This window comes from Pseudophryne corroboree (genome assembly GCF_028390025.1).
Source record: "Pseudophryne corroboree isolate aPseCor3 chromosome 3 unlocalized genomic scaffold, aPseCor3.hap2 SUPER_3_unloc_11, whole genome shotgun sequence".
Lineage (NCBI taxonomy): Eukaryota > Metazoa > Chordata > Amphibia > Anura > Myobatrachidae > Pseudophryne > Pseudophryne corroboree.
In genome coordinates, this window is record NW_026967499.1 from 379,906 (window position 1) to 406,822 (window position 26,917).

Sequence of the window (26,917 nt, forward strand, 5' to 3'; positions counted from 1 at the left end):
TACAGAAGTCATATATTCTCCTTGCTCAGTCACTACAGCAATCTCTTATCCTACACCCTCCTCCGCCATCAGCCCTGTTCTCAGTTGGGTGTTTCTAACACAAGGCTGTCCATGACAAATATCACATGTAGAGAGTTTTTACACACAACAGTATAATGTTATTAAAAGTAACAAGCAGAAGTTTATTATTAGTGATTATATATAAATGTGTATCTATGTATGTATATAATATAATTAGTATTGTTTTTTTGTGGAGTGCCTAATTTATAAGCATTTTGTTAGATGATGCAGGTATGAAATATTACCTGCTATACTGTAGACCTGAGCTCACCAAATACAATTCGTATAAGATTCAGAAACAAAATGAAATTTGAATCTAGAACTACAAGTAAAACATATTAAAAGCTTATAACAAGTACATAACTGTATAATCATAAGACAATTCGTTTTGCACTTGTCACCCTTGCATGGGCGGGCTTGTTCTTATCCACTCCACTCTAAATACAAATTGCGTATCAACCAACGCGTTTCGTCAATAGTGACTTCTTCAGGGGTGTTTTCTGTTTAAAGGCTTTATCCTCAAATATCAGTTGTGTAGACCTGAAATAATTGTGTAAACTTCAGACGGTAATTGTGGACTTGTTCATGATGAGCAGATTCCTAATTACTTGTGAATAATAGTTCCTGCTCTGTGCAGTTCTGAGGTTATGACTTTAGGGAATGTAATGGTCAGATCCAATATTGCTCAATCTAAGGTCTCCCAGTAGCCTTACTACATACATAACTGTGTCTTGCACTCAGTATATTAACTAACAATAATAAACAGTGGAGCTTTAGTTCATATATTGCTCAGTGCATTTAATCCTGCAACCCCCGACAAGGGACCCCACTATACTGCAGGTCCTACACTATGGCTCAAAATAATTACCATAAAAACAGCTATCGCATTAGTGTTAAACTTTAAGTTTGCTCTCAGTGGCGGAACAGTGGCTGAAAGGCTTGGATTGGTTCTCAGAGCACCAGTCTGACGTGCCACCACATCTCACGTGGCCCTCCAATTCACCAGATCTGGGATTGTTTGGCTGGGTCCGGCATTGTACTGTTGGTGCAGTTCCTGATGCGTTTGGAACGATTGGTGGTTGCTAGGCGCCCTAAATGCCTGTGGTCCCGATTTGTCATAATCTACTATCGCCCACTGTTCCGCCGCTGAGATTCTTGGTGTCCAGGCTTCTTCCACTGTACATGGATACTACTCACTGTCTACAAGGGCTCACCAACAAACAAATGCCGATCTCGGCCACAACCAATGGCTCCCTTTTTCCAGTCGCATCACGTGCACGACCCATGGTTCCATCTGAAAAAGAAACAATATCTCAACAAATTTGCATTGTATCAATACCTCAGACATTCACAATAATCATCCAGTAGTTTTAGTGTCACCATCTACACGCATGTGCACGCCCCGTGTCGTTGTGCGCTCTCTCTCTCTCTCTCTCTCTCTATATATATATAATATATATATTAAACCTTATTGAAGGCAGAAGGCAAAGACTGGGCACGCTTAGCCCCAGAATACAGCCCATGGCTTCAAAGGCGTCACTAGGCTGCGGCAGTGAAAGGTGCCCAGAGTGAGTGGAGCGATTGGCTTTAGGGCAGTAGGAGTGGGGGACTTAATAGACTGGGTCTTGGTCCCAGCGGCGGCTGAGAGTTATCAGGTAGGGTAGATAAGAAGCCACTTAGGGAGGAGATCTCCAGAAAGCACGTCTGGATGGACCACGCTCCTCTTATTTATTATTTTATATACTAACAGGGGTGACAGGTGTTGTACAGCCCTACAAAGGCAGATCCAATCTCTTTCTCATCAGACTCTGCTGTCTTCCCTGCACTCTCACTCAGATGTTCACTGCTGCCAGTAGCACATATATGAGAAGCAGAAGTATGGTGGCAGCTGTATAGTTTCTGATATGTAATTCTCTTTACACACACCATCCTTATTACTATTGAGAATATAAAGGTAAGACACTGATGTAAAATTATGATTTTAATTACCTACCGGTAAATCCTTTTCTCGTAGTCTGTAGAGGATGCTGGGATCCATTTAGTACCATGGAGATGTACCTATGCTCCCAGTACAGGAGGGAGAGTGCTGAGGTTCCTGCAGAACTGATTGACCAAACTTGAGGTCCTCAGAGGCCAAAGTATAGAACTTGTAAAACTTAGCAAACGTGACCATGTAGCTGCTCGGCAAAGCTGAATAGCCGAGACACCCTGGGCAGCTGCCCTGGAAGAACCCACTTTACGGGTAGAGTGCGCCTGAACAGATTTTGGAATTGGCAATCCTGCCGCGGAATAAGCATGCTGGATAATAAGCCTGATCCAGCATGAAATTGTCTGCTTAGAAGCAGGACACCCAATCTTTTTGGGATAATAAAGTACAAATAGTGCGTCCGACTTCCTGTGACGAGTAGTTCTCTTTACATAGATTTTCAAAGCGCGCACGACATCCAAGACTTTGAGGTAATTGAGATGTCAGTAACCACTGGCACCACAATAGGTTGGTTGATATGAAAAGCCGGCACAACCTCAGGGAGAAATTGCTGATGCATTCTGAGCTCAGCTCTATCCTCATGGAACATCAAGTAGGGGCTCTTGTGCGACAATGCCCCCAATTCTGACACACGTCTGGCAGAAGCCAAGGCCAACAACATGACCGCCTTCCAAGTAAGAAACTTTACGTCCACCTCCTGTAAAGGTTTGAAGCAATCCGATTGCAGGAACTACAGCACCACATTAAGATCCCAAGGTGCCATAGGAGGTACAAAGGGTGGTTGGATGTGCAGAACTCCTTTCAAGAAAGTCTGAACCTCAGGGATAGCAGCCAATTGTTTCTGGAAGAAAATAGACAAGGTCAAAATATGTACCTTGATGGAGCCCAAGCGTAGGCCAACACCTGCTTGCAGAAAAAGGAGAAAATGTCCCAGTTGAAACTCCACCATAGGAAACGTTTTGGATTCACACCAAGACACATACTTTTTCCAAATTCGATGGTAATGTTTAGACATTATCCCCTTCCTAGCTTAGATCAGAGTAGGAATAACCTTATTCGGAATGCCCTTCTGAGCTAAGATCTGGCGTTCAACCTCCATGCCGTCAAACGTAGCCGCGGTAAGTCTTGATAGGCAAACGGCCCCTGCAGTAAAAGTTCCTCGCAAAGAGGAAGAGGCCTCAGATCCTCCAGCAGTCCAGAGCAATGAGGATCGCCGGAACTCTTGATCTTTTTATTAGTTTGAGAATCCTTGGGATGAGTGGAAGTGGAGGGAACACATACACTGACTGGAACACCCATGGAGTCACCAGGGTGTCCACCGCCACTGCCTGTAGGTCTCGTGAGCTGGAACAGTACCTCCGAAGCTTCTTGTTGAGGCAAGAGGCCATCATGTCTATCTGAGGTATACCCCATCGGCGTGTTACCTCTGTGAATACTTCTGGGTGGAGGCCCCATTCTCCTGGATGGAGATCATGTCTGCTGAGGAAGTCTGCTTCCCAGTTGTCCTCTCCCGGAATGAAGATCGCCGACAGTGCCAGTGTGTGTCTTTCTGCCCAGAGGAGGATTCTTGTTACCTATGACATTGCAGCCCTGCTCTTCGCTCCACCCTGCCTGTTTATGTAGGACACCGCTGTGACGTTGTCTGACTAAACCTGAATGGCTCGATCTTGCAGAAGATGAGCCGCTTGTAGAAGGCCATTGTATATGGACCTTAGTTACAGAATGTTTATTGGAAGGACCGATTCCTGGCTTGACCACTTTCCTTGGAAGTTTTCCCCTTGGGTGGCTACTCCCCAACCTTTGAGGCTTGCATCCGTGGTTAGAAGAATCCAATTCTGAATCCCGAACGTGCGGCCCTTCAGCAGGTGAGAAGTTTGCAGCCACCAGAGTAGTGAAATTCTGGCTTTCGGCGACAGGCATATCGGCTGGTGCATGTGAAGATGCGATCCCGACAACTTGTCCAGGAGATCCAGCTGGAAGAACCGTGCATGGAATCTCCGTATTGTAGAGCCTCGTAGGAGGATACCATCTTCCCCAGAAGGTGAATGCATCAATGAACCGATACCGGGGAGGTTTCAAGACATCCCGGACCATTGATTGGATCACCAATGCTTTCTCCACCGGTAGAAACACCCTCTGCATTTCTGTGTCGGGTATCATCCCCAGGAAGGACAGTCTCCTTGTCAGTTCCAAATGTGACTTTGGAAGGTCCAGGATCCACCCATGATCCCAGAGTAGTTGAGTTGAGAGCGCAATACTCTGCAACAGCTTCTCCTTGGAAGATGTCTTTATCAGCCTATCATCCAGATATGGAATTATGTTCACTCCCTATTTGCATAGGAGGAGCATCATCTCCACCATGACCTTGGTGAACACCCTCACTGCTGTAGAGAGGCCAAATGGCATCGTCTGGAACTGATAGTGACAGTCCTGTAGTGCAAACCGTAGATAGGCCTGGTGAGGCGGCCAGATCAGAATTTGAAAGTACGCAGCCTTGATATCCAGGGATACTAGGAATTCCCCCTCCTCCAGACCTGAGATCACCGCTCTCAGAGACTCCATCTTGATTTGGAAAACCCTCAAGTAGGGGTTCAACAACTTCAGGTTCAATATAGGCCTTACGGAACCGTCCGGTTTTAGTACCACAAACAGGTTTGAGTAATAACCCTTGGTTTTTGGGTGAGGTGGAACTGGAACAATAACATTTGTTCGTACCAATTTTTGAATGGCTTCCTGTAGAATAGCACTTTCTGTCAGCGAAGCTGGTAAGCCTGATTTGAAGGATCTGTGATGTGGGAGTTCCTGAAACTCCAGTCTGTACCCCTTGGTAACAATATCCATCACCCTGAGGTCTAGGCATGATGACGCCCAGATGTGACTGAAATCTTTTAGTCTCGCTCCCACCTGCCTGATCTCCAGACTGAGAGGTCCACCATCATTCTGAGTATTTGGAGGAAGCAGAACCTGGTTTCTGTGCCTGGGAACCTGTTGGTGCAGGTTTTTTGGATCTTCCCCGACCTCCTCTAAAGAAGGTGGGAGGGGGTTTGGATTTTTTAAACTTTGCGGTCTGAAAGGACTGCAGTGTGGACGAAGGATAAGATTTCCTAGCTAGGGCTGCTGCGAAGGGATGAAATGTCGACTTACCCGCAGTCGCAGTGGAAATCCACGCATCCAATGCGTCCCCAGATAGTGCCTGACCTGTGAATGGCAGGTTCAACACACTTTTCTTGGATTCTGCATCTGCAGTCCATTGGCATAGCCAGAGTCCTCTGCGTGCCGAGATAGCCATGGAAGTAGCAGGCCAATGTCCTTCATGACCTCCACCATGAAACCTTCTGAATCTTGTATGTGGCGTAAAAACAAGTCAATGTCACTCCTATCCATAGTATCTAAGTCCTCTAGTAAGGTGCCTGACCACTTTACTATGGCTTTAGAAATCCACGTACAAGCAATAGTGGACCTTAAAGCCACTCCTGTAGCAGTGTGTAGTGATTTGAGTGTAGTCTTAATTTCAATTTTCAATCTTGCGATCAGCCGGCTCCTTTAAAGCGGTTGAACCAGGGACAGGTAAAACCACCTTTTTAGACATCCTAGATACAGAAGCGTCTACTATGCGTGGGGTTTTCCCAATTCTTCCTATCCTCTTCAGGGAAAGGGAAAGCAATGAGAATTCTTTTAGGGATCTGGAATTTTTTTCTCTGGGTTTTCCCAGGATTTTTCAAACAAGGAGTTTAACTCCTTTAGAAGCAGGGAAGGTAAGCGAGGACTTCTTATTTACTGTAAAATAAGATTCCTCTACTTGTTCCGGAACCTCCTCAGAAATATGCAAAACATCCCTAATGGCTTCAATCATTAGCTGCACCCCTTTAGCAAGGGATGAAGCCCCCCCCCCTGCATATCCCCATCACCGTCCCCTGTATCAGACTCGGTATCAGTGTCAGCTTGCATTATCTGGGCAAGTGTACATTTTTGGGGTATGTAGGTGGGGTGTTAGATGAAGTAGTGGGAGCTGAATACTTCAAATCCACTACAGATTGTCTCAAAAACTGCGTCTCTTTCTCAGAATGTGACATCCTTGTTGAAATCTGGGATATCGCAGCCTGTTATAGCTGTCCTCCCACCCTTGTGCCACCATACCCGCTGGTGACCCGCTAACTGGGACACGGGCGCTATACTCACCACTCTTCTTTCTTCTGGCTCTGTTAGGGGGTAGCGGCCATGCTTCGGGAGACAGCTGTCGCCTTGTGGGCTTGTGATCAGCACCCTCAGGAGCTCAGTGTCCTGTCAGCGGAGTAGAGAACCATTAACTCTTCAGGAAGTTGGTTCGTACTTCCCCTACTAAGTCCCACAAAGCAGCGAGGCTGTTGCCAGCAGCCTCCCTGTACCTAACTAACAATAGAAAATAAAAAACTAAGAAAACTCCTAGGACCTCCCATAGCTGTGACCGGCTCCTCCGGGCACATTTTCTAAACTGAGTCTGGTAGGAGGGGCATAGAAGGAGGGGCCAGCCCACACTATTAAACTCTTAAAGTGCCAGTGGCTCCCAAAGGACCCATCTATACCCCATGGTACTAAATGGACCCCAGCATCCTCTAGGACGTAAGAGAAAGTAGATTATAAACTAGCAGATGATGATTACAGGGTATTATATGGTGTATTGCATGTAAAGTACCTTGTTCCACACCTACTCTGCTGTAGCAATATACCTTATATAAGGGTGAGTAACACATGTACAGGCCTACCAGCGTATGAGCACACACATAAAGGAATGCTACCTTACCAATGCTTCCAGGAGTAACGTTAGGAGACATTTCTCTGATCCATCAGCTCATATGACTGATGTTATTGTTCAGCTAGAATCTCCAATTCATACGATATGTTCCCCATCCATTGTTTTACATTGGTGCTGACATAGGACTTGGCGAGTGACTACATCTCCATTTATACTTCATGGATAGTTACCAGTACAAGAGAGAGATATATCTAAGTCTTATTATAATATTACATTTGTTATTGTGTGTGTTCTCAGGAGGGTGGACACAATGATAGTCTGAGACACAATATTATAAAGCCTTCATTAAAAGTTATGTTTTATTATACACACACATTTACAATTAAGTGTCCCAGAGAGTCATCTCCTATTGTTTACAAGATTAATATTGTTACAGAAAATGTCACATTTCCATAATGTATTTTATTTCCAGCAGAAGGACACACAAGCAGGAATATCTCAGAAGGACATCTAATGTTATCCCCGGATTGTGACATAAAAGATAATGACAGTAGACAGGATTCTCCAGGAGCTAATCCCATTACCCCAATTATACATCCAGCTCTATCAGCTGATCCCCCTGATCCTGGGAAATGTTCTCCTGATCACTCTGATATTGGTGCATCTGTTACAGCTCTGACAGTAAATACAGTGTTTCCCTGTTCTATAGATGCCAAATGTTTTACAAAGAACACAAAGCCTATTAACCCACACACAGGTAAGGCAGGTGAGAGGCCATTTCTATGTTCTGAGTGTGGGAAATGTATAAGTAAATCACATCTTGTTCTACATCAAACAAGTCACACAGGTGAGAAGCCATTTCCATGTTCTGAGTGTGGGAAATGTTGTGTAAGTAAATCACAACTTGTTACACATCTGCGCAGTCACACAGGTGAGAAGCCTTTTCCATGTTCTGAGTGTGGGAAATGTTTTACACAGAAATCAGCTCTTGTTAGACATCACAGAAGTCACACAGGTGAGAAGCCATTTTCTTGCTCTGAGTGCGGGAAATGTTTTACACAAAAATCACAACTTATTACCCATCAGCAAAGTCACACAGGTGAGAAGGCATTCCCATGTTCTGAGTGTGGGAAATGTTTTACACAGAAATCAGCTCGTTAGACATAACAGAAGTCACACAGGTGAGAAGCCATTTCCATGTTCTGAGTGTGGGAAATGTTGTGTAAGTAAATCACATCTTGTTATACATCACAGAAGTCATACAGGTGAGAAGCCATTTCCATGTTCTGAGTGTGGGAAATGTTGTGTAAGTAAATCACAACTTGTTACACATCTGCGCAGTCACGCAGGTGAGAAGCCTTTTCCATGTTCTGAGTGTGGGAAATGTTTTGCACAGAAATCAGATCTTGTTATACATCACAGAAGTCACACAGGTGAGAAGCCATTTTCTTGCTCTGAGTGCGGGAAATGTTTTACACAAAAATCACAACTTGTTACCCATCAGCAAAGTCACACAGGTGAGAAGGCATTTCTATACTCTGAGAAATAAATCTGCTCTTGCACACAATAGACATCACTCAGGTGAGGAACTATTTTATTTTGGAGTATACTCATCATTACCATGCGTTGTTCTTCAAGGTTCTTATCCTATCTCCTATGCTTTTTGCAATAAGGTGGTAACAGCAGTTGGGGGAGACAGGGTGGGTGGCAGTAGTGGGTGTGACCGGTTGTGGCAGTAGTGGGAGGAGATGGGACAGGTGGCAGTAGTGAGAAGACAGGGCGGGTGACAGTAGTGGCGGGAGACGGGGTGGGTGGCAATAGTGGGGGGAGATGGGGCGGGTGGCAGTAGTGGGGGGAGACAGGACGGGTGGGAGGAGACAGGGCAGGTGACTGCAGTGGGGGGAGACAGGGCGGGTGGCAGTAGTGAAAGGAGACTGGGTGGCAGTAGGGGGGGAAGACAGGGCGGGTGGCAGTGGTGGGGGGAGACAGGACGGATGGTCACAGTGCAGTACCAGGCGCCGCTGGAGGCAGTAAAGAGGTGTATGTGTTCCGCACAGAATCAGTTGATAATTAGACTTAATGATGATTATGCTTCCTTATTTCTAATTAATCCCTTGTATATGTTACTGTTATTTGCTGTGTTTGCCTTTATGTGTGTTCTGTATAATAATCCTGAAAGTAGTGCTGCTACCGATCTCATATCATTTGTAGTAACTTGGAATAGATGAGATATGAGGTGCACTCTGGAAGCTTATAGGGGGTTAATCAGAGATGAACACAGATGTGACATCACGCAGCCCCCCGGAAAATGGTCCCGGCCCGCCCGCATTTACCCCTCAGAGATGCGACCGCAATGTGTGTGTCTGTGCAGCCGCTGTGCATATGCATTTTGCCACCACCAGCAAACTGCTGCGGGCCGCTATTGCGGCTGGGTCTGAATGACCCCCATAGGGTTTTGGCTCCTGATATGTATCTGTTTTACTTGTCTGCAATACTATAATGTAACTTGAATTGTTTCTGTGATTTAAAGGATATTTTATCCATGTTGTGCAGAGTAAAGTATTTTTTAAGTGTAAAATATAGAGAAAAATCTGTGTATTAAAGATATGAAATAAAGTTGTTTAAAAACAAAAGATTTCCGTTGAGTCTTTTTATGTGTCTGTGTATTATCTTATTTCCAGATAATTGTCGCTATGGTGACAGAAACAATTTCCTGTTAATGTGTCACTTGTATTGTTACTTTTGTGTCCAGCGGGTGGGCTCGGAAATTTTATCCTTTTCCTTGCAGCCCCAGTTGCTGGAGAAAATGAAGGAGGAGCTGTTGACAGGTCACGTTCCGCTTGAGTTGACAATTTTCTCACCAGCAGGTCTTTCCTCCTCTGCAGACTTGTGTCCGGAAAGAGAGATACAACGTAGGCTTTAAACCTAGGATCGAGCACGGTGGCCAAAATGTAGTGCTCTGATTTCAACAGATTGACCACCCTTAAATCCTGGCAAAGCGAATGAAGGGCTCCATCCACAAGTATTTCCAGGAAGACGCTAAGTCTGAGGGACTATGCACAGGCCCAAATGATCATTGTTCTATGATCCTATGTATGAACCAACCAACCGATAGAGGGAATAATCCAAAACTGTTAATACCAAAGATTAGCTAATCAGGTTGGAGGTGCGCCATTAAGCAAATTGTAATGACTGGTTAGGGGGTTTAGGAAAAACCGCTTGTGGGCTTATATCTAAAGAAGCATTAATGTGTGGCACACTCTTTTTCTTTGTTTCATGAATAAATTAAAACATAACTTTTATTTTTATTTAAGATAGATTTTTCAATAGGCATGAAATAAGTACCAACCAAGTATATCATTGTAAAACCCTGTACCAGAGCAGAATCCTCAATCACATGTGTTACCCATTCAGTACATATATAAATTGATAATTGATCACATCACAAAGATATGCACATGGAATAAAACAATATTGTTGGTAATAAAAGGTGTTCTCCTGTGACTGAGCATATCATGTGTAACCCTGTAACACAGCACAGTTCTCTAAGGCATGCATATCCAATTCTACACATTTCTATCACTTCTGTGACAATATTGTTATTGAGAAGGGATATTCCCTGTAACAAGGTATACAATATGAAACCCTGTCACAGAGCGAGGTATACATTATATTATCCCAAGGTTAGTGCATAGATAATATCCAGCTTTCTGCCTGTTTCATTACAAAGGCCTGCTAAGTTGTCCCAACATGCATCTACACAATACTATTGCCAATCACTGAGTGACGCCTGATATAAATATAAATCAGTCAGATAACGAGTAGTAACCAGTGACTAGTAATGACGTCTGTATGCAATGACTCCACAAATCAGGAGAACCACCTTTCTGTATCTCCAGCACCCGCTACAGAAATATAACATCTGAAGAATGAATGAGGCTGGGGAGAGAGTAGCAGCCTGTAATAATGATAATATATGCTGTTATATAAACAGTGCTATAACCATTCTTCTGATAGAGATCCTTCCTCTAATAGATATAAAGAAGCTCTGGTGTATATAGGCTGAATCCCCCTTCTACTTTTATCCCATGTGCCGTGGGGCAGTGACTGGGAACAATGAGAGCAGGGAAAGCACCAGCACCAGAGCAGAAGGAAAGATAAAGTGCAGCAGCTTCTGCTGTCCCCGGGATCAGTCGCTTCCTCCCCTGTTGCGGGTACACATTGCAGAGGAGGTGAGCGGTGTCCCGGGAATGAGAGAGCCGCTCTGAGTACCTGCCTGAAATGGTGGCTGCAGTGTCAATGCCGCTGGGGAATCTGTAGCGCTGTGCAGAGAGCGGTGTCAGTACCGCTAGGAGACCTGTAACGCTGCGCTGGGAGCCGCTCGAGAGCACAGACGCCGAGTCGGGGTTTGAAAGCCACACACCCGGAGACAGTGTACGTCTGAGCTTCCGATGACGTACGTTTCATGTTTACTTGATCACATCGGTGCCTGGGTTTTACAATGATATACTTGGTTATAGGAAAACATTTCCTCTCAATACCAATATTATTACATATGTGCTGAATTGAACATATATGTTTCTTTGTGCCCCTGAGAACGATCCCACTGTTATACATTATAGGTAGTAACACTGTCTTAAAGTGTGATACGCTACGGGTAGTAACAAAGTGGTCATTGTAACACATAGTGGTTACCAGAAAAGGCCACTTAGGTTGTATGCAGTAGTAACGCTCTGCAGGGAGCACTTAGGTTGTATGCAGTAGTAACGCTCTGCAGGGAGCACTTAGGTTGTATGCAGTAGTAATGCTCTGCAGGGAGCACTTAGGTTGTATGCAGTAGAAAAAATCTGCAGGGAGCACTTAGGTTGTATGCAGTAGTAACGCTCTGCAGGGAGTACTTAGGTTGTATGCAGTAGTAACGCTCTGCAGGGAGCAGCTTTAAAAGAGTTTTTTTCTGAGATCACAATCCTGTTGTGAAAGGATCTCATAAATTTGATAAATAAAACCTGTGTTTAAATCCCTTTTATATTTCACCTGCTTATATCAATTCTTGCTCTACCTAGTGGTGGTATATAAATTATTTTATATTTTTCATTAATTCTTTGTCTTTCCCAGCTGACAATCAATTGCCTTATGTCATGCCTATTGAAAAATCTATCTTAAATAAGAATAAAAGTTATGTTTTCATTTACTCATGAAACAAAAAAGAGTGTGCCACACATTAAGGCTTCTTTAGATATAAACCCTCCAACTACAATTCCCACATACTTAATGGAATCGCTCCGTATTAGCTCCTCCTTCAATTTCTCCAGCTGCTTCTGCAAAAGCCTGATATGGGGAATGACCTGACTTAGGCTGGCAGTGTCTGAACTGACTTCACGTGTGGCAAGTTTGAAGTGTTTGAGACCCGTGCAAAACACGGAAATCATTCTCCATTGCACTTGAGTCAGGTGTATTCCCCCTCCTTTGCCTGTATCGTAGGTGGACATATAGGCTTGAATGGCCTTTTGTTGCTCCTCCATCTTCTGAAGCATATAGAGTGTTGAATTCCCCCTCGTTACCACCTCTTGTTTCAGGTGATGGCAGGGCATGTTCAGGAGTGTTTGCTGGCGCTCCAGTCTTTGGCACACAGTGGCTGAATGTCGAAAGTGGCACGCAATTTTTCGGGCCATCGCCAGCATCTCCTACACGCCCCTGTCGTTTTTCAAAAAATTCTGCACCACCAAATTAATTGTATGTGCAAAATATGGGACGTGCTGGAATTTGCCCAGATGTAATGCACGCACAAAATTGGCTGCATTGTCCGATATCACAAATACCTAGGAGAGTCTAAGTGGGGTAATCCATTGTGCGATGATGTCCCTCAGTTTCTGAAAAAGGTTGTCGGTGGTGTGCCTCTTATGGAAACCGGTGATACACAGCATAGCCTGCCTAGGAGCGAGTTGGTATTTGCAAGATGCTGCTACTGGTGCCGCTGCTGTTGCTGCGGGAGGCAATACATCTACCCAGTGGGCTGTCACAGTCACGTAGTCCTTAGTCTGCCCTACTCCACTTGTCCACATGTCCATGGTTAAGTGTACACTGGGTACATCCGCATTTTTCAGGACACTGAGTACACTTTCTTAATGTCCCTGTACAGTGCGGGAATCGCTTGTCTAGTGAAGTGGAATCTAGACGGAATTTGGTATCGGGGACACAGAATGTTCATCAGCTGTCTAAATCCCACTGCACTAATGGCGGATACCGGACGCACGTCTAACATCAGCATAGTTGTTATGGCCTCAGTAATCCGCTTTGCAACAGGGTGACTGCTGTCATATTTTATCTTCCTCGCAAAGGACTGTTGACAGTCAATTGCTTAGTTGAAGTAGTACAAGTGATCTTCTGACTTCCCCTCTGGGATGAAGATCGACTTCCAGCAGCAACAACAGCAGTGGCAGCAGCAGTAGTAGGCATAACACTCAAGGATCCTCCAGAGGAATCACGATTAGGGGAGGACTCGTCAGTCATGGCAGTGACATGGCCTGCAGGACTACTGACATTCCTGACTGAGGAGGAAATTTGACAATGACTTCTGATGAATGTGCTGCAGGTGACGTATAAGGGAGGATGTTCCTAGGTGGTTAACAGCCTTACTCCTACTTATTACAGATTGACAAAGGCAACATATGGCTTGACAGCTGTTGTCCACATTTGTGGAGAAATAATTCCACACCGAAGAGGTGGCTTTCTTGTATTGTGTCCAGGCATGTCAATGTGCTTTCTCCTCCCATGGACAACAGCTGTCTCCACTGGTGCCTTATTCAAACCAACCACATCTCCATCAGAATCCTGATCATAAACTTCCTCCTCAGTGCCAGCTATACCAATATCCTGCTCATCCAAGTGTATGTCTACAGTGACATCCTCAATCTCAATATCAGCAACTGTACTGGTGGTGCTCCTCCCAGCACTTGCAGGGGGCGTGCAAATGGTGGTAGGATCCTCCTCTTTCCATACAGTCTTGGGAAGGTCAGGCCTAGACATCGCAACCGCGGACACACTTGGACTCTCCTTGGGGATTTGCGATATCTCTGTATGCACAGATGTTTAACAAGCTTAATTTTATTCGAGAGGCTGGAGGGCTTCCATCCTCATGAGAAGCTGAGCCACCAATCATGAACATAGGCCAAGACCTTAGCCTTACCTTGCCACTTCGTGTCGTGAATGGCATATTGCCAATTTTGCCAATTTTATGTTTTTCGTCAGATAGTTTATTTTTTTCTGATTATTAATTTTTGCTTCTTGGATTTCACACGCCCTCTATGACATTGGGCATCGGCCTTAGCAGAGAAAGTTGATGGAATGAAATCGTCAATGTCATGACTGGTGGCAGCAGCAGCTTCAGCTCTAGGAACTGGAAGTGGTTCCAGATCTTGCACAATTTTTTCCTCCAAATTGTTGTTCTACATTTCACAGGACAGCATCCTTCTATTATTACAGGACACAAACAGTGCCCCTTTATTTTCACAGCACCCCTGTATACTTACAGCATAGAGGGCCAGTGTAATGTTATTTGAACAGCAACACCCCTATATTTTACAGTATACAGAAGTGTGCTTTTCAGTTTTAACAACTGCACCCCTGAATTTTTATGACACACGGGACCAGTGTAATGTTATCTGAACAGCAACACCCCTATATTTTACAGTATACAGGAGCAGTGTGCTTTTAATTTTTAGCAGCTGCTCCCCTGAATTTTTACAACATACATAGCCAGCAGCACCCCTATATTTTACAGCATACGGGAGCAGTGTGATTTTAATTTTTAACAACTGCACCCCTGAATTTTGATAGCATACAGGGCCAGTGTAATGTTATTTGAACAGCAGCACCCCTATATTTTCCAGCATATAGGATTACAGTGCCCTTACACCTTGTACAACACAGTGACAGCCAGGACAGCAACACCCATGTACAGCTGCAGCACATGAAACACCAGTGACAGCCAGGACAGCACTCCTAACACCACACAGGTACGCCACAGTGACTACAGCAGCACCCCTACAGAGCACACACTAACCCCACCCAATGCCACCACCCACAGAGAGACAGAGGTCTGTCTCCCTCACTCTCCAAGTCTGGAGTGAAAATGGCGGAGACATGTGGCTGTTTATATGGAATCCAAATCCCGCGAGAATCTGACAGCGGGATGATGATGTTTTGCCTCATTCTGGTTTCCAAGTCTGGCAAGTAGTCCAGAGCCGGACTCGGATCCAGGCTCAGAGTGTGAAGTTCGGGGGGTCCAGTTCTCAGGGAACTGAACCCGCTCATATCTAATAATAATGTGTAATGAACATTACGGTGTGTAATAATGTGTAATGGGCATTACGGTGTGTAATAATGTGTAATGGGCATTATAATGTGTAATAATGTGTAAGGGGCATTACAGTGTGTAATAATGTGTAATGGGCATTATGGTGTGTAATAATGTGTAATGGGCATTAGTGTGTAATGTGTAATGGGCATTACGGTGTGTAATAATGTGTAATGGGGATTACGGTGTGTAATAATGTGTAACGGTGCTGGAGATGGGTTTCTATTTTCCGCTGGGTGCTCATAATTCAAGTTGCTGTTTGTGCGTTACTATACAGGTTGTATGACATAGGTGTGTACATTACACTTGTGCTTTGTAGTTAAATTGTGTTTAATTTTTTTCCCACAGATGTTTCAGCAGAGGAAAATCACAAATTCTGGTCTGGATTCATTGAATTGTATCACGAGAACGAGTTCCTGTGGTGTGTAATAAGTGGACTATGCCAACAGAACACAGAGGAATCGGGCATAAGACCAGCTGATCTGATACCGTAGAGCCCGGAACAGTGAACAGTGTTTTTATAGTAGCACAAGAAGTACATGGAATCGCAACGTTCAGGAGCCGGGACGGGAGAGGTTTACAAGCCAACACTTTGATATTATGACCTCACGAAAATCACTTTAGAGCAAGAGCCAAGGATAAGGTCACAGTGTAATCTGGATCCGGATTCTCCCACTCTTGTGGAAGAGGAGGCATCGGAGAGTCTGAATCTGGTAAGTATACACACATTTGTATTGTATTGTACACACACATTTTTACATAGAGTTCATTTTTGTTTTATATTGCAGGATATTACACCGGAGCTGGAAGTGAAGCCTTGCATGAGCGAGACAACTGAAGTGGACCACCGAACCCAACAGCCACGACCCCTGAAACAGTGGAGGTCATCCGGAAACCCACTTCTGCCCCGCCCAGCTCACAACAGTTTTTTACTCTCACCGAGGAGGTTCTTAATAGGTTCCCAGACTTGGAGCAATCGTGTAGCATTTACATCATGGCGGAAATGCGACTGATGAAGGAGGATCAAAAGAAGATCTACAAGCGTCTGGTTCTTGATGCTACCTCATTCACAAATGACGACTCTCTTGTTGAGGCGTGTGAGATAATACTTGGGATAAGGTTGGTTGGTATCCGTTCAGATGGTCGACCATGTTATGGTCGACAGTCATTAGGTCGACCACTATTGGTCGACATTGACATGGTCGACATGTACACATGGTCGACACATGAAAATGGTCGACACATGAAAGGTCGCCACATGAAAAGGTCGACATGAGTTTTTTAACTTTTTTTCCTTTTTGGGGAACTTTTCCATACTTTATGATCCACGTGGACTACGATTGGAATGGTAATCTGTGCTGAGCGAAGCGAAGGCACCATGCCCGAAGCATGGCGAGCGAAGCGAGCCATGCAAGGGGACGCGGTGCACTAATTGGGGTTCCCCGTCACTTTACGCAAAAAACAACACCAAAAAGTTAAAAAACTCATGTCGACCTTTTCATGTGTCAACCTTTCATGTGCCGACCATTCTCATGTGTCGACCATGTGTCCATGTCAATATCGACCAATAGTGGTCGACCTAATGACTGTCGACCATAACATGGTCGACCATTCATACCGGAACCAGGTTGGTTTATTATCCTCCCTGCGCTATCGCCCCTCGGTGTCTGATGCCGGTAGTCTGGCTTGTTAAAGCCTTTGTTGTGTAATGATTGACATCTGCCAATGAAATACAATATCCTGAACCGGTTCTGAAACCTTTACTTATGATTATATGAAATGCAGTAGGCATACATATACAGTGTATTAATGCAGAAATCACTATTGTATGAATAAAATATATAGAGTACTGTGGTGCCAAATAATTAAGTTCTTGTGAAAGTTCCGTGCACTCAGCAACTAATGCGGAGATGAATGAGATATCCAATGATCACTATCGGTGGTAGAGACCGGAGACCCGTATCTCTACAATGGCTACAAGTCTGTGTAGTCTTGAGTGCTACCATTGCGGCCGTTCATCTTAGACGGTGGGACTCGGGCATTGTTCAGGATTAACACAGGGGCTCCGGACTGACTCCGCTCTGGCTGACATGCCTGCGTCCTCGGTTGGTCTTGTTCCAGACTTCCCCGGGAGCTAGCGTCCTGCACCTGGCTCTTCGTTGCCTGGGGAGGGAATGTACCGGCTCGTTCTCTGCAGAACCTCTTGCAGACACCCCCCCCTCACTTGCAGAGACTCACCTTTTGTTCTCCTTTGGGCGCCACCCATCTGTCCTTTCCGCTTGTGATGTTCCTTGCTGTCCTGGTTCCATTTTTATACACCAGGCACCGGGGCTTCTTAGGAGTATCAGTGTCTTTAATATCCGTTCTTCTGGGTGACTTTGTGTCTGTATCTCCAACGCCTTTCAGCTTGCTGGCCTTCCTCTGGGAGTCTGTGTGATTCACTGTTCTCTGGCATAAGTGAGGTTAAGTAGCCATCTTGTGGGTGGGAGAATTTACTGTTGGTAGTTCCTACTTAGATTGTGATTGGCTTTTCTAGATATCAATCAATAGTTCTGTGGATTGGTTATTCATACTTGGATTGTGATTGGTTATTCTAGATGTCAATCAATGGTTCTACTGTGGATTGGTTATTACTACATGGATTGTTATTGGTTTTTCTAGATGGCAATGGTTCTTCTGTGGATTGGTTGTTCAGTTACTGTTTAGTGTTGCACATTTCTTGATACAAGTAAATGACTTAAACTGTTTGCTACTAGATATCACATTTTATACATAAATCCCTGGTGTTCTTGCAGTCTGGGTTGAACATTGCATGTGACTACGTAACAGAAGACTATATTATGTTCCTCCAATAAGTGTGAATGGAATAAAATAGTCTCATCTTGTGCCTGTATTCTGTATAAATGTATTATTCCTATCAGAAAGGTGTTACCTGGGTGTTATATATATAGTTACTTGGATACTAGTGGGCTTAGAGAGTGTTTGATCCCAGGATGTAAAGATATTATCTTCATATACAAATTATGGATCGTACTTCATTGTCCTGGTTGAGGCCTTTGGGTGTTCGGGTCACCATGTGGATTATCATACGCAGGTCCTCCCTGTTGATGGTGTGTATGTAGTCACCCCCTCTCCAGGTTTTCTTAACCTCCTTCAGTCCTGTGACCTTGAGTAGTGTGGGATTTGATTCATGATGTTCTTTGTAATGTAAGGAAAGTGGATGTTCTTCCAAACCTTTTTTTTATATTCCGTATGTGTTCATTTATTCTCATTTTGAGTGGCTGTATAGTCCTTCCTATGTATTGTTGCGGACAGGGACATTCTAACATATATATGATGCCCTTGCTGTGGCATGGTAAGTTGTCCTGTGTGTTACATGTTGTGGAATGTGAAACAGACATTACTGTTTGGGTAGGTGTGGTGCTTCTAGCTTTTGTTGTGTTGCAGCCCATGCAGGTCCCATAGTGGTAGAAGTCCCCTTCTTATGTGTTCCATCTATAGTAGTTTGTGTTTTGGTGGTACGTGGCTGTGTACCAGCTTCTTCTTAATGTCTGGTGCTTTCAGGAACACTACTTTTGGTTTTGGAGGTATGATATCTGCTAGTGTGTCATCTTGAAGTATCGGCCAATGTTTGTTTATGATCTTTTTAATCTGATTTGCTTGTTTTGTGTATTGTGTTATGAAAAGGATCTCTTCTTTGTCTGTTTTATGTTCTGGTCTCTTTTTGTATTGTAGGAGGGGAGGCTTATCATTTCCCTTACCCATGGTATATGCTGTCTGTACCTTTTCTGTATCATACTGTTTCTCTCTAAATTTTAAACTTAGTTCTTGTCCTTGTGTCTCATAATCGCTGACTCTGGAGCAGTTCCTCCTGAGTCTTTTGAATTGGCCTACTGGGACACTGTTCAACCAGTTTGGGTGGTGGCAGCTGGAGGTTAGTATGAAGCTACGGACGTCTACTGGTTTGTTGAACGTGTTGGTATGCATTTCGTTATCTGTGATGAATATGTAAATATGTAATTAGTACCAGTGTTGGATTCTTGACCTCATTGTCCTGGACTTCTGATCATTGTGATCTATGCACTTCTTATGTTCCTTATAAAAGCACTGTTCAGAAATCTTGCACTTTATCTTCTATACCCAATGTATGGTGGCAGCACTGATATTCTGTGGGATACGCCTGATTCCTCTACTGGTTACTGTTGGCATAGTCCTTGCTAAAAAGACACTTGTTCTCATGATAGAGTCACTGAATCCAGACCAGAATTGGTGATTTTCTTCTATTTTTTTTATATATATAAAGTTTTTTTTTAAAAGTGTTTTTCTTGTTTAATTAATGGTTGTTAATGCAAATGTCATTTTGTGTAACATATTTTTGTAAGAATCAGAGGGTCAGCGAGACATTATGGAGCCAATGTATCATTTACTATTTGCTACTAATTCCCTCAAAACAACCAGACCTCCCAAATGTAAGTAGAAGGGACTGCAGCAGGTATCTCCCATACCTTCATACATGGACATCTCCAGGCAAGGGTCAGGTAAGTTTATTTTTCCAAATACAACAACCCTAATTCACCTACAAGTTAAAAAACAACATTTGAACAGACATAATTAATTTAAAACTAACAAATAAAACTTTCTTTACACAGAAAGAGACCCCCCCTTCCCTCCCGTAATATCATCCCACTATTCAAATGATTTGTCAAAATCGGACACAGCCAAAATCACACCGGAAATCTTTTGATTTTAAACTACTTTATTTCATATCTTTAATTCACATATTTTTGTCTATATTTTAAACTTAAAAAATACTTTACTCAGCAGTTTGCTTGTGGTGGCGAAATGCACATGCGCAGCGGCCGCGCAGACACACACATTGTGGCGGCATCCCTGAGGGGCGAAAGCGGGCGGGCCGGGACCATTTTCCAGGGGCTGCGTGATATCACACCTGCGGTCATCTCTGAGTAACCCCCTTTAAGCTTCCAGAGTGCACCTCATATCTCATCTTTTCCAAGTTACTACAAATGATATGAGATCGGTAGCAGCACTACTTTCAGGATTATTACACAGAACACACATAAAGGCTGACACAGCAAATAACAGTAACACACACAAGGGATTCATTAGAAATAAGGAAGCATAATCATCATTAAGTCTAATTATCAGCTGATTCTGTGCAGGACCCATACACCTCTTTACTGCCTCCAGCATTCCCTGGTACTGCACTGCGGCCATCTGCCCTGTCTCCCCCCACTACTGCCACCCACAATGTCTCCCCCCACTACTGCCATCTGCCCTGTTCCCCCACTACGGCCAACGCCCTGTCTCCCCACACACCTGCCACCCGCCCCGTCTCCCACCAACATCTCCCCCCATTACTGCCACCCACCCTGTCCCCCCTACTGCCATCCACCATCTCCCCACCACTACTGCCACCCACTTGTCTCCTTCCACTACTGCCGCCTGCCCCGTCTCCCTCCACTACTGCCACCTGTCCCATCTCCCTCCATTGTTGCCACCCACCCTGTCTCCCACCACTACTGTCACCTGCCTTGTCTCCCCCCACTGCTGACACCCACCCTGTCTCCTTCCACTACTGCCACTCGGCCTGTCTCCCCCCACTACTGTCACGCACCGTCTCCTCCCACTACTGCCATCGCCGTCTCCCTGCACTACTGCCACGACCCTGTCTCATTCCACTACTGCCACCCACCATCTCTCCCCCACTACTGCCACCGCCCTGACTCTCCCCACTACCACCCACCTGTTTCCCTGACATCCAAGCACTAGTTGGGGATTTATGGTACTAACAGTCCTTCATCAACAGATGGAAGTAACCAGGGCAGTACAGAGGCAGAAGCTGCTTCTGGTACATGGACCCTGGTCATGTAGGGCTGGGAGAGTAAGATTATGTAATAGGGGCCTACAGTAAGTCAGTAAGGAGGCAGAAGCTGCTTCTGGTACATAGACCCTGGTCATGTAGGGCTGGGAGAGTCAGTAAGATTGTGTAATAGGGGCCTACAGTAAGTCAGTAAGGAGGCAGAAGCTGCTTCTGGTACATGGACCCTGGTCATGTAGGGCTGGGAGAGTCAGTAAGATTATGTAATAGGGGCCTACAGTAAGTCAGTAAGGAGGCAGAAGCTGCTTCTGGTACATGGACCCTGGTCATGTAGGGCTGGGAGAGTCAGTAAGATTATGTAATAGGGGCCTACAGTAAGTCAGTAAGGAGGCGGAAGCTGCTTCTGGTACATGGACCCTGGTCATGTAAGGCTGGGAGAGTCAGTAAGATTCTGTAATAGGGGCCTACAGTAAGTCAGTAAGGAGGCAGAAACTGCTTCTGGTACATGGGCCCTGGTCATGTAGGGCTGGGAGAGTCAGTAAGATTATGTAATAGGGGCCTACAGTAAGTCAGTACGGAGACAGAAGCTGCTTCTGGTACATGGACCCTGGTCATGTAGGGCTGGGAGAGTCAGTAAGATTATGTAATAGGGGCCTACAGTAAGTCAGTAAGGAGGCAGAAACTGCTTCTGGTACATGGACCCTGGTCATGTAGGGCTGGGAGTCAGTATGATCATGTAATAGGGCCCTACAGTAAGTCAGTAAGGAGGCAGATTCTGCTTCTGGTACATGGACCCTGGTCATGTAGGGCTGGGAGAGTCAGTAATATTCTGTAATAGGGAACTACAGTAAGTCAGTAAGGAGGCAGAAGCTGCTTCTGGTACATGGACCCTGGTCATGTAGGGCTGGGAGAGTCAGTAAGATTATGTAATAGGGGCCTACAGTAAGTCAGTAAGGAGGCAGAAGCTGTTTCTGGTACATGGACCCTGGTCATGTAGGGCTGGGAGTCAGTAAGATTCTGTAATAGGGGACTACAGTAAGTCAGTAAGGAGGCAGAAGCTGCTTCTGGTACATGGACCCTGGTCATGTAGGGCTGGGAGAGTCAGTAAGATTATGTAATAGGGGCCTACAGTAAGTCAGTAAGGAGGCAGAAGCTGCTTCTGGTACATGGACCCTGGTCATGTAGGGCTGGGAGAGTCAGTAAGATTATGTAATAGGTGCCTACAGTAAGTCAGTAAGGAGGCAGAAGCTGCTTCTGGTACATGGACCCTGGTCATGTAGGGCTGGGAGAGTCAGTAAGATTATGTAATAGGGGCCTACAGTAAGTCAGTAAGGAGGCAGAAGCTGCTTCTGGTACATGGACCCTGGTCATGTAGGGCTGGGAGAGTCAGTAAGATTATGTAATAGGGGCCTACAGTAAGTCAGTAAGGAGGCAGAAGCTGCTTCTGGTACATGGACCCTGGTCATGTAGGGCTGGGAGAGTCAGTAAGATTATGTAATAGGGGCCTACAGTAAGTCAGTAAGGAGGCAGAAGCTGCTTCTGGTACATGGACCCTGGTCATGTAGGGCTGGGAGTCAGTAAGATTATGTAATAGGGGTCTACAGTAAGTCAGTAAGGAGGCAGAAGCTGCTTCTGGTACATGGATTCTGGTCATGTAGGGCTGGGAGAGTCAGTAAGATTATGTAATAGGGGCCTACAGTAAGTCAGTAAGGAGGCAGAAGCTGCTTCTGGTACATGGACCCTGGTCATGTAGGGCTGGGAGAGTCAGTAATATTATGTAATAGGGGCCTACAGTAAGTCAGTAAGGAGGCAGAAGCTGCTTCTGGTACATGGACCCTGGTCATGTAGGGCTGGGAGAGTTAGTAAGATTATGTAATAGGTGACTACAGTAAGTCAGTAAGAAGGCAGAAGCTGCTTCTGGTACATGGACCCTGGTCATGTAGGGCTGGGAGAGTCAGTAAGATTGTGTAATAGGTGCCTACAGTAAGTCAGTAAGGATAGCAGATGCTGCTAATTAGCAATCCTTTTTCTAGCGTGCTGGGGGCCGCCCATCGCAGGGCGAGGCAGCCTAGTATGCTGACCGGCGCCTCCCCCTTTATGAAGCAGAAATTGCGATCGCTCCACAATTTCTGCTTCATCTTAGAAACTAGTGAAGCATCCTGCCAGCTTAGCTGCACCCGCAGGATCCCCACCGCGTTCTTCTAGATTGCGATGGCTGCGTGTGATGTCATGCAGCCACAGTGAACATGACCGTTTGTCCGCCTCCCTTTCTCGCAACACAGCACTTGCAACGCTCCATCTTCTCACTGGAAATGGAGCTTTACCCCCCACCCCGTGACCACCTCTGCCTGATTAACAAGAAGCAATCACATTTCCTACAGCCCCCCCGTAGAGAATGCAGGTGCATACGCAGGACGGGCGCTGCACATGCGTCCGCAAGTTTTTCTCAAGAATTCCGTTTGGATCACACACTGTAGTCCAACCTGAATTAGGCCCAGAGTCACCATCTTACAGGGAGCCGGTGAAGGGAGCAGAGAATGGGTGTTATGTGGCAGGAACGGGCTGGATAGGTAACAGCCTGGCTGCTGTATTCTGTACAAGCTACGGCCCTCATTCCGAGTTGATCGCTCGCAAGGCGATTTTAGCAGAGTTACACACGCTAAGCCGCCGCCTACTGGGAGTGAATCTAAACTTCTTAAATGTGCGACCGAAGTATGCGCATTATTGCGATCACAAACGAGTTAGCAGTTTTTGAGTAACTCCAGACTTACTCTGCCTGTGCGATCAGTTCAGTGCTTTTCGGTCCCGGCTGACGTCATAAACACACCCAGCGTTCGGCCAAGCACTCCCACCGTTTCTCCAGACACGCCTGCGTTTTTTCCGGAAACGGTAGCGTTTTGAGTCACACGCCCTTAAAACGCCGTGTTTCCGCCCAGTAACACCCATTTCCTGTCAATCACAATGCGAACGTCGGAGCGATGAAAAAGCCGTGAGTAAACTTACTTTCTTCATAGTAAAATTACTTGGCGCAGTCGCAGTGCGAACATTGCGCATGCGCACTAAGAGAATTCTCACTGCGATGCGATGAAAAACTCAGAGCGAACAACTCGGAATGAGGGCCTACAAGCGGTGCAATTCTATTGCTGGGAGACCCAGGTAGAGGACATTGCAGTAGTCTATGTGTGATGATACAAGTGCATGTATGACTGTAGGTAGATCTTCTGAGGGAAATAAGTGCTGGAGTCTGGCTATGTTCCTCAGATGAGGATCTGATTGTGGCTGATACCGGATGTCTAAGTGTCACTCCACCATCCAGGACACCAAGATTCTGCACAGGATCAGCATTATGTAAACCTGAACCCCCAAGCGTAAGTCTGGTTGGTAACAAAGCTGAGCTGTAGCCCTGCCCTTTGTTGGTGAGCTTCTATCATAAAGACCTGTTTCACCAGGACTGAGTCACAGCCAACTGGCATCACCCACACCTGGAGCTCAGCTAGACATTTAGGATTGGTACTGGGTTCTCAGTACCCAGAACAAAAGACAGACCATCTGCATAGCAGTGGTAGATGAGGGCATGACAGCCGATTATTTCACCCAGTGGTTGCATGTATATTGCAAAAAGCACAGGACATAGGATAAGAACCTTGAAGAACAACGCATGGCAATAATAAGTATACTCCAGAAGATTAAAATGGCTTCTCACCTGTGTGATTTCTCTGGTGTGTAACAAGATGTGATTTCTGTCTAAAACATTTCCCACACTCAGAACATGGAAATGGCTTCTCACCTGTGTGACTTCTGTGATGTATAACAAGATATGAGTTCTGTGTAAAACATTTCCCACACTCAGAGCAAGAATATGGCTTCTCACCTGTGTGACTTCTCTGATGTTTAACAAGATCTGATTTCAGGGCAAAACATTTCCCACACTCAGAACATGGAAATGGCCTCTCACCTGTGTGACTTAGCTGATGTCTAACAAGTTGTGATTTCCGGTCAAAACATTTCCCACACTCAGAGCAAGAAAATGGCTTCTCACCTGTGTGACTTCTCTGATGTATAACAAGATGTAATTTGTCTGCAAAACATTTTCCACACTCAGAACATGGAAATGGCTTCTCACCTGTGTGACTTCTGTGATGTTTAACAAGATATGAGTTCTGTGTAAAACATTTCCCACACTTAGAGCAAGAATATGGCTTCTCACCTGTGTGACTTCTCTGATGTTTAACAAGATCTGATTTCAGGGCAAAACATTTCCCACACTCAGAACATGGAAATGGCCTCTCACCTGTGTGACTTAGCTGATGTCTAACTAGTTGTGATTTCAGGGCAAAACATTTCCCACACTCAGAACATGGAAATGGCTTCTCACCTGTGTGACTTCTCTGATGTCTAACAAGATGTAATTTGTCTGCAAAACATTTCCCACACTCAGGACATGGAAATGGCTTCTCACCTGTGTGACTTCGCTGATGATCAACAAGATGTGATTTCTGTGAAAAACATTTCTCACACTCAGAGCAAGAAAATGGCTTCTCACCTGTGTGACTTCTCTGATGTCTAACAAGCTCTGGTTTGTCTGCAAAACATTTCCCACACTCAGAACATGGAAATGGCTTCTCACCTGTGTGACTTCTCTGATGTCTAACAAGCTCTGGTTTGCCTGCAAAACATTTCCCACACTCAGAACATGGAAATGGCTTCTCCCCTGTGTGACTTCTCTGATGTATAACAAGATGTGATTTCCGGGCAAAACATTTCCCACACTCAGAACATGGAAATGGCTTCTCACCTGTGTGACTTTGCTGATGTGTAACAAGACTTGATCTCCAAGTAAAACATTTTCCACAGTCAGAACATGGAAATGGCCTCTCACCTGTGTGAGTTCTCTGATGTCTAACAAGTTGTGATTTCCGGCCAAAACATTTCCCACACTCAGAACATGGAAATGGCTTCTCACCTGTGTGACTTTGCTGATGTGTAACAAGACATGATTTCCAAGTAAAACATTTTCCACAGTCAGAACATGGAAATGGCCTCTCACCTGTGAGACTTCTCTGATGTCTAACAAGAGCTGATTTGTATGTAAAACATTTTCCACACTCAGAACATGGAAATTGCCTCTCAGCTGCCTTAGCTGGCTGATGGGTAATAAGCTTTGTGTTCTGTGTAAAACATTTGGCATCTATAGAACAGGGAAACACTGTATCTACTCTCAGAGCTGTAACAAATGCTCCAATATCAGAGTGATCAGGAGAACATTTCCCAGGATCAGGGGGATCAGCTGATAGAGCTGGATGTATAATTGGGGTAATGGGATTATTTCCTGGAGAATCCTGTCTACTGTCATTATCTTTTATGTCACAATCCGGGGATAACATTAGATGTCCTTCTGAGATATTCCTGCTTGTGTGTCCTTCTGCTGGAAATAAAATACATTATGGAAATACAAAAATGAGAACACACAATAACAAATGTAATATTATAATAAGACTTAGATATCTCTCTCTTTTGTACTTGTAACTAACCATGAAGTATAAATGGAGATGTAGTCACTCGCCAAGTCCTATGTCAGCACCAATGTAAAACAATGGATGGGGAATATAGCGTATGAATTGGAGATTCTAGCTGAACAATAACATCAGTCATATGAGCTGATGGATCAGAGAAATGTCTCCTAACGTTACTCCTGGAAGCATTGGTAAGGTAGCATTCCTTTATGTGTGTGCGCATACACTGGTAAGCCTGTACAAGTGTTACTCGCCCTTATATAAGGTATATTGCTACAGCAGAGTACGTGTGGAACAAGGTACCTTACATGCAATACACCATATAATACCCTGTAATCATCATCATCTTCCAGGTTATAATCCACTTTTACACCCCCCATCATCAGTGTCTTACCTCTATTCTCTCAATAGTAATAAGGATGATGTGTGT

General features: G+C 44.9%; 1 protein-coding gene and 1 pseudogene across 1 annotated transcript in view; one reads left to right on the top strand and one right to left on the bottom strand.

The window, feature by feature from the left end:
- LOC134983274 (oocyte zinc finger protein XlCOF6-like) overlaps positions 1-26,389 on the bottom strand; it is a 78,758-nt gene extending 52,369 nt beyond the window's left edge. The window contains exon 1 of the mRNA XM_063948995.1: positions 24,678-26,389. Coding sequence (XP_063805065.1) covers positions 24,678-26,358 — 1,681 coding nt within the window. The 5' untranslated portion in view covers positions 26,359-26,389. The remainder of the gene's footprint in view (positions 1-24,677) is intronic.
- Positions 7,262-8,544, top strand: LOC134983273 (gastrula zinc finger protein XlCGF17.1-like; annotated as a pseudogene).
- Positions 26,390-26,917: the final 528 nt, after the last annotated feature.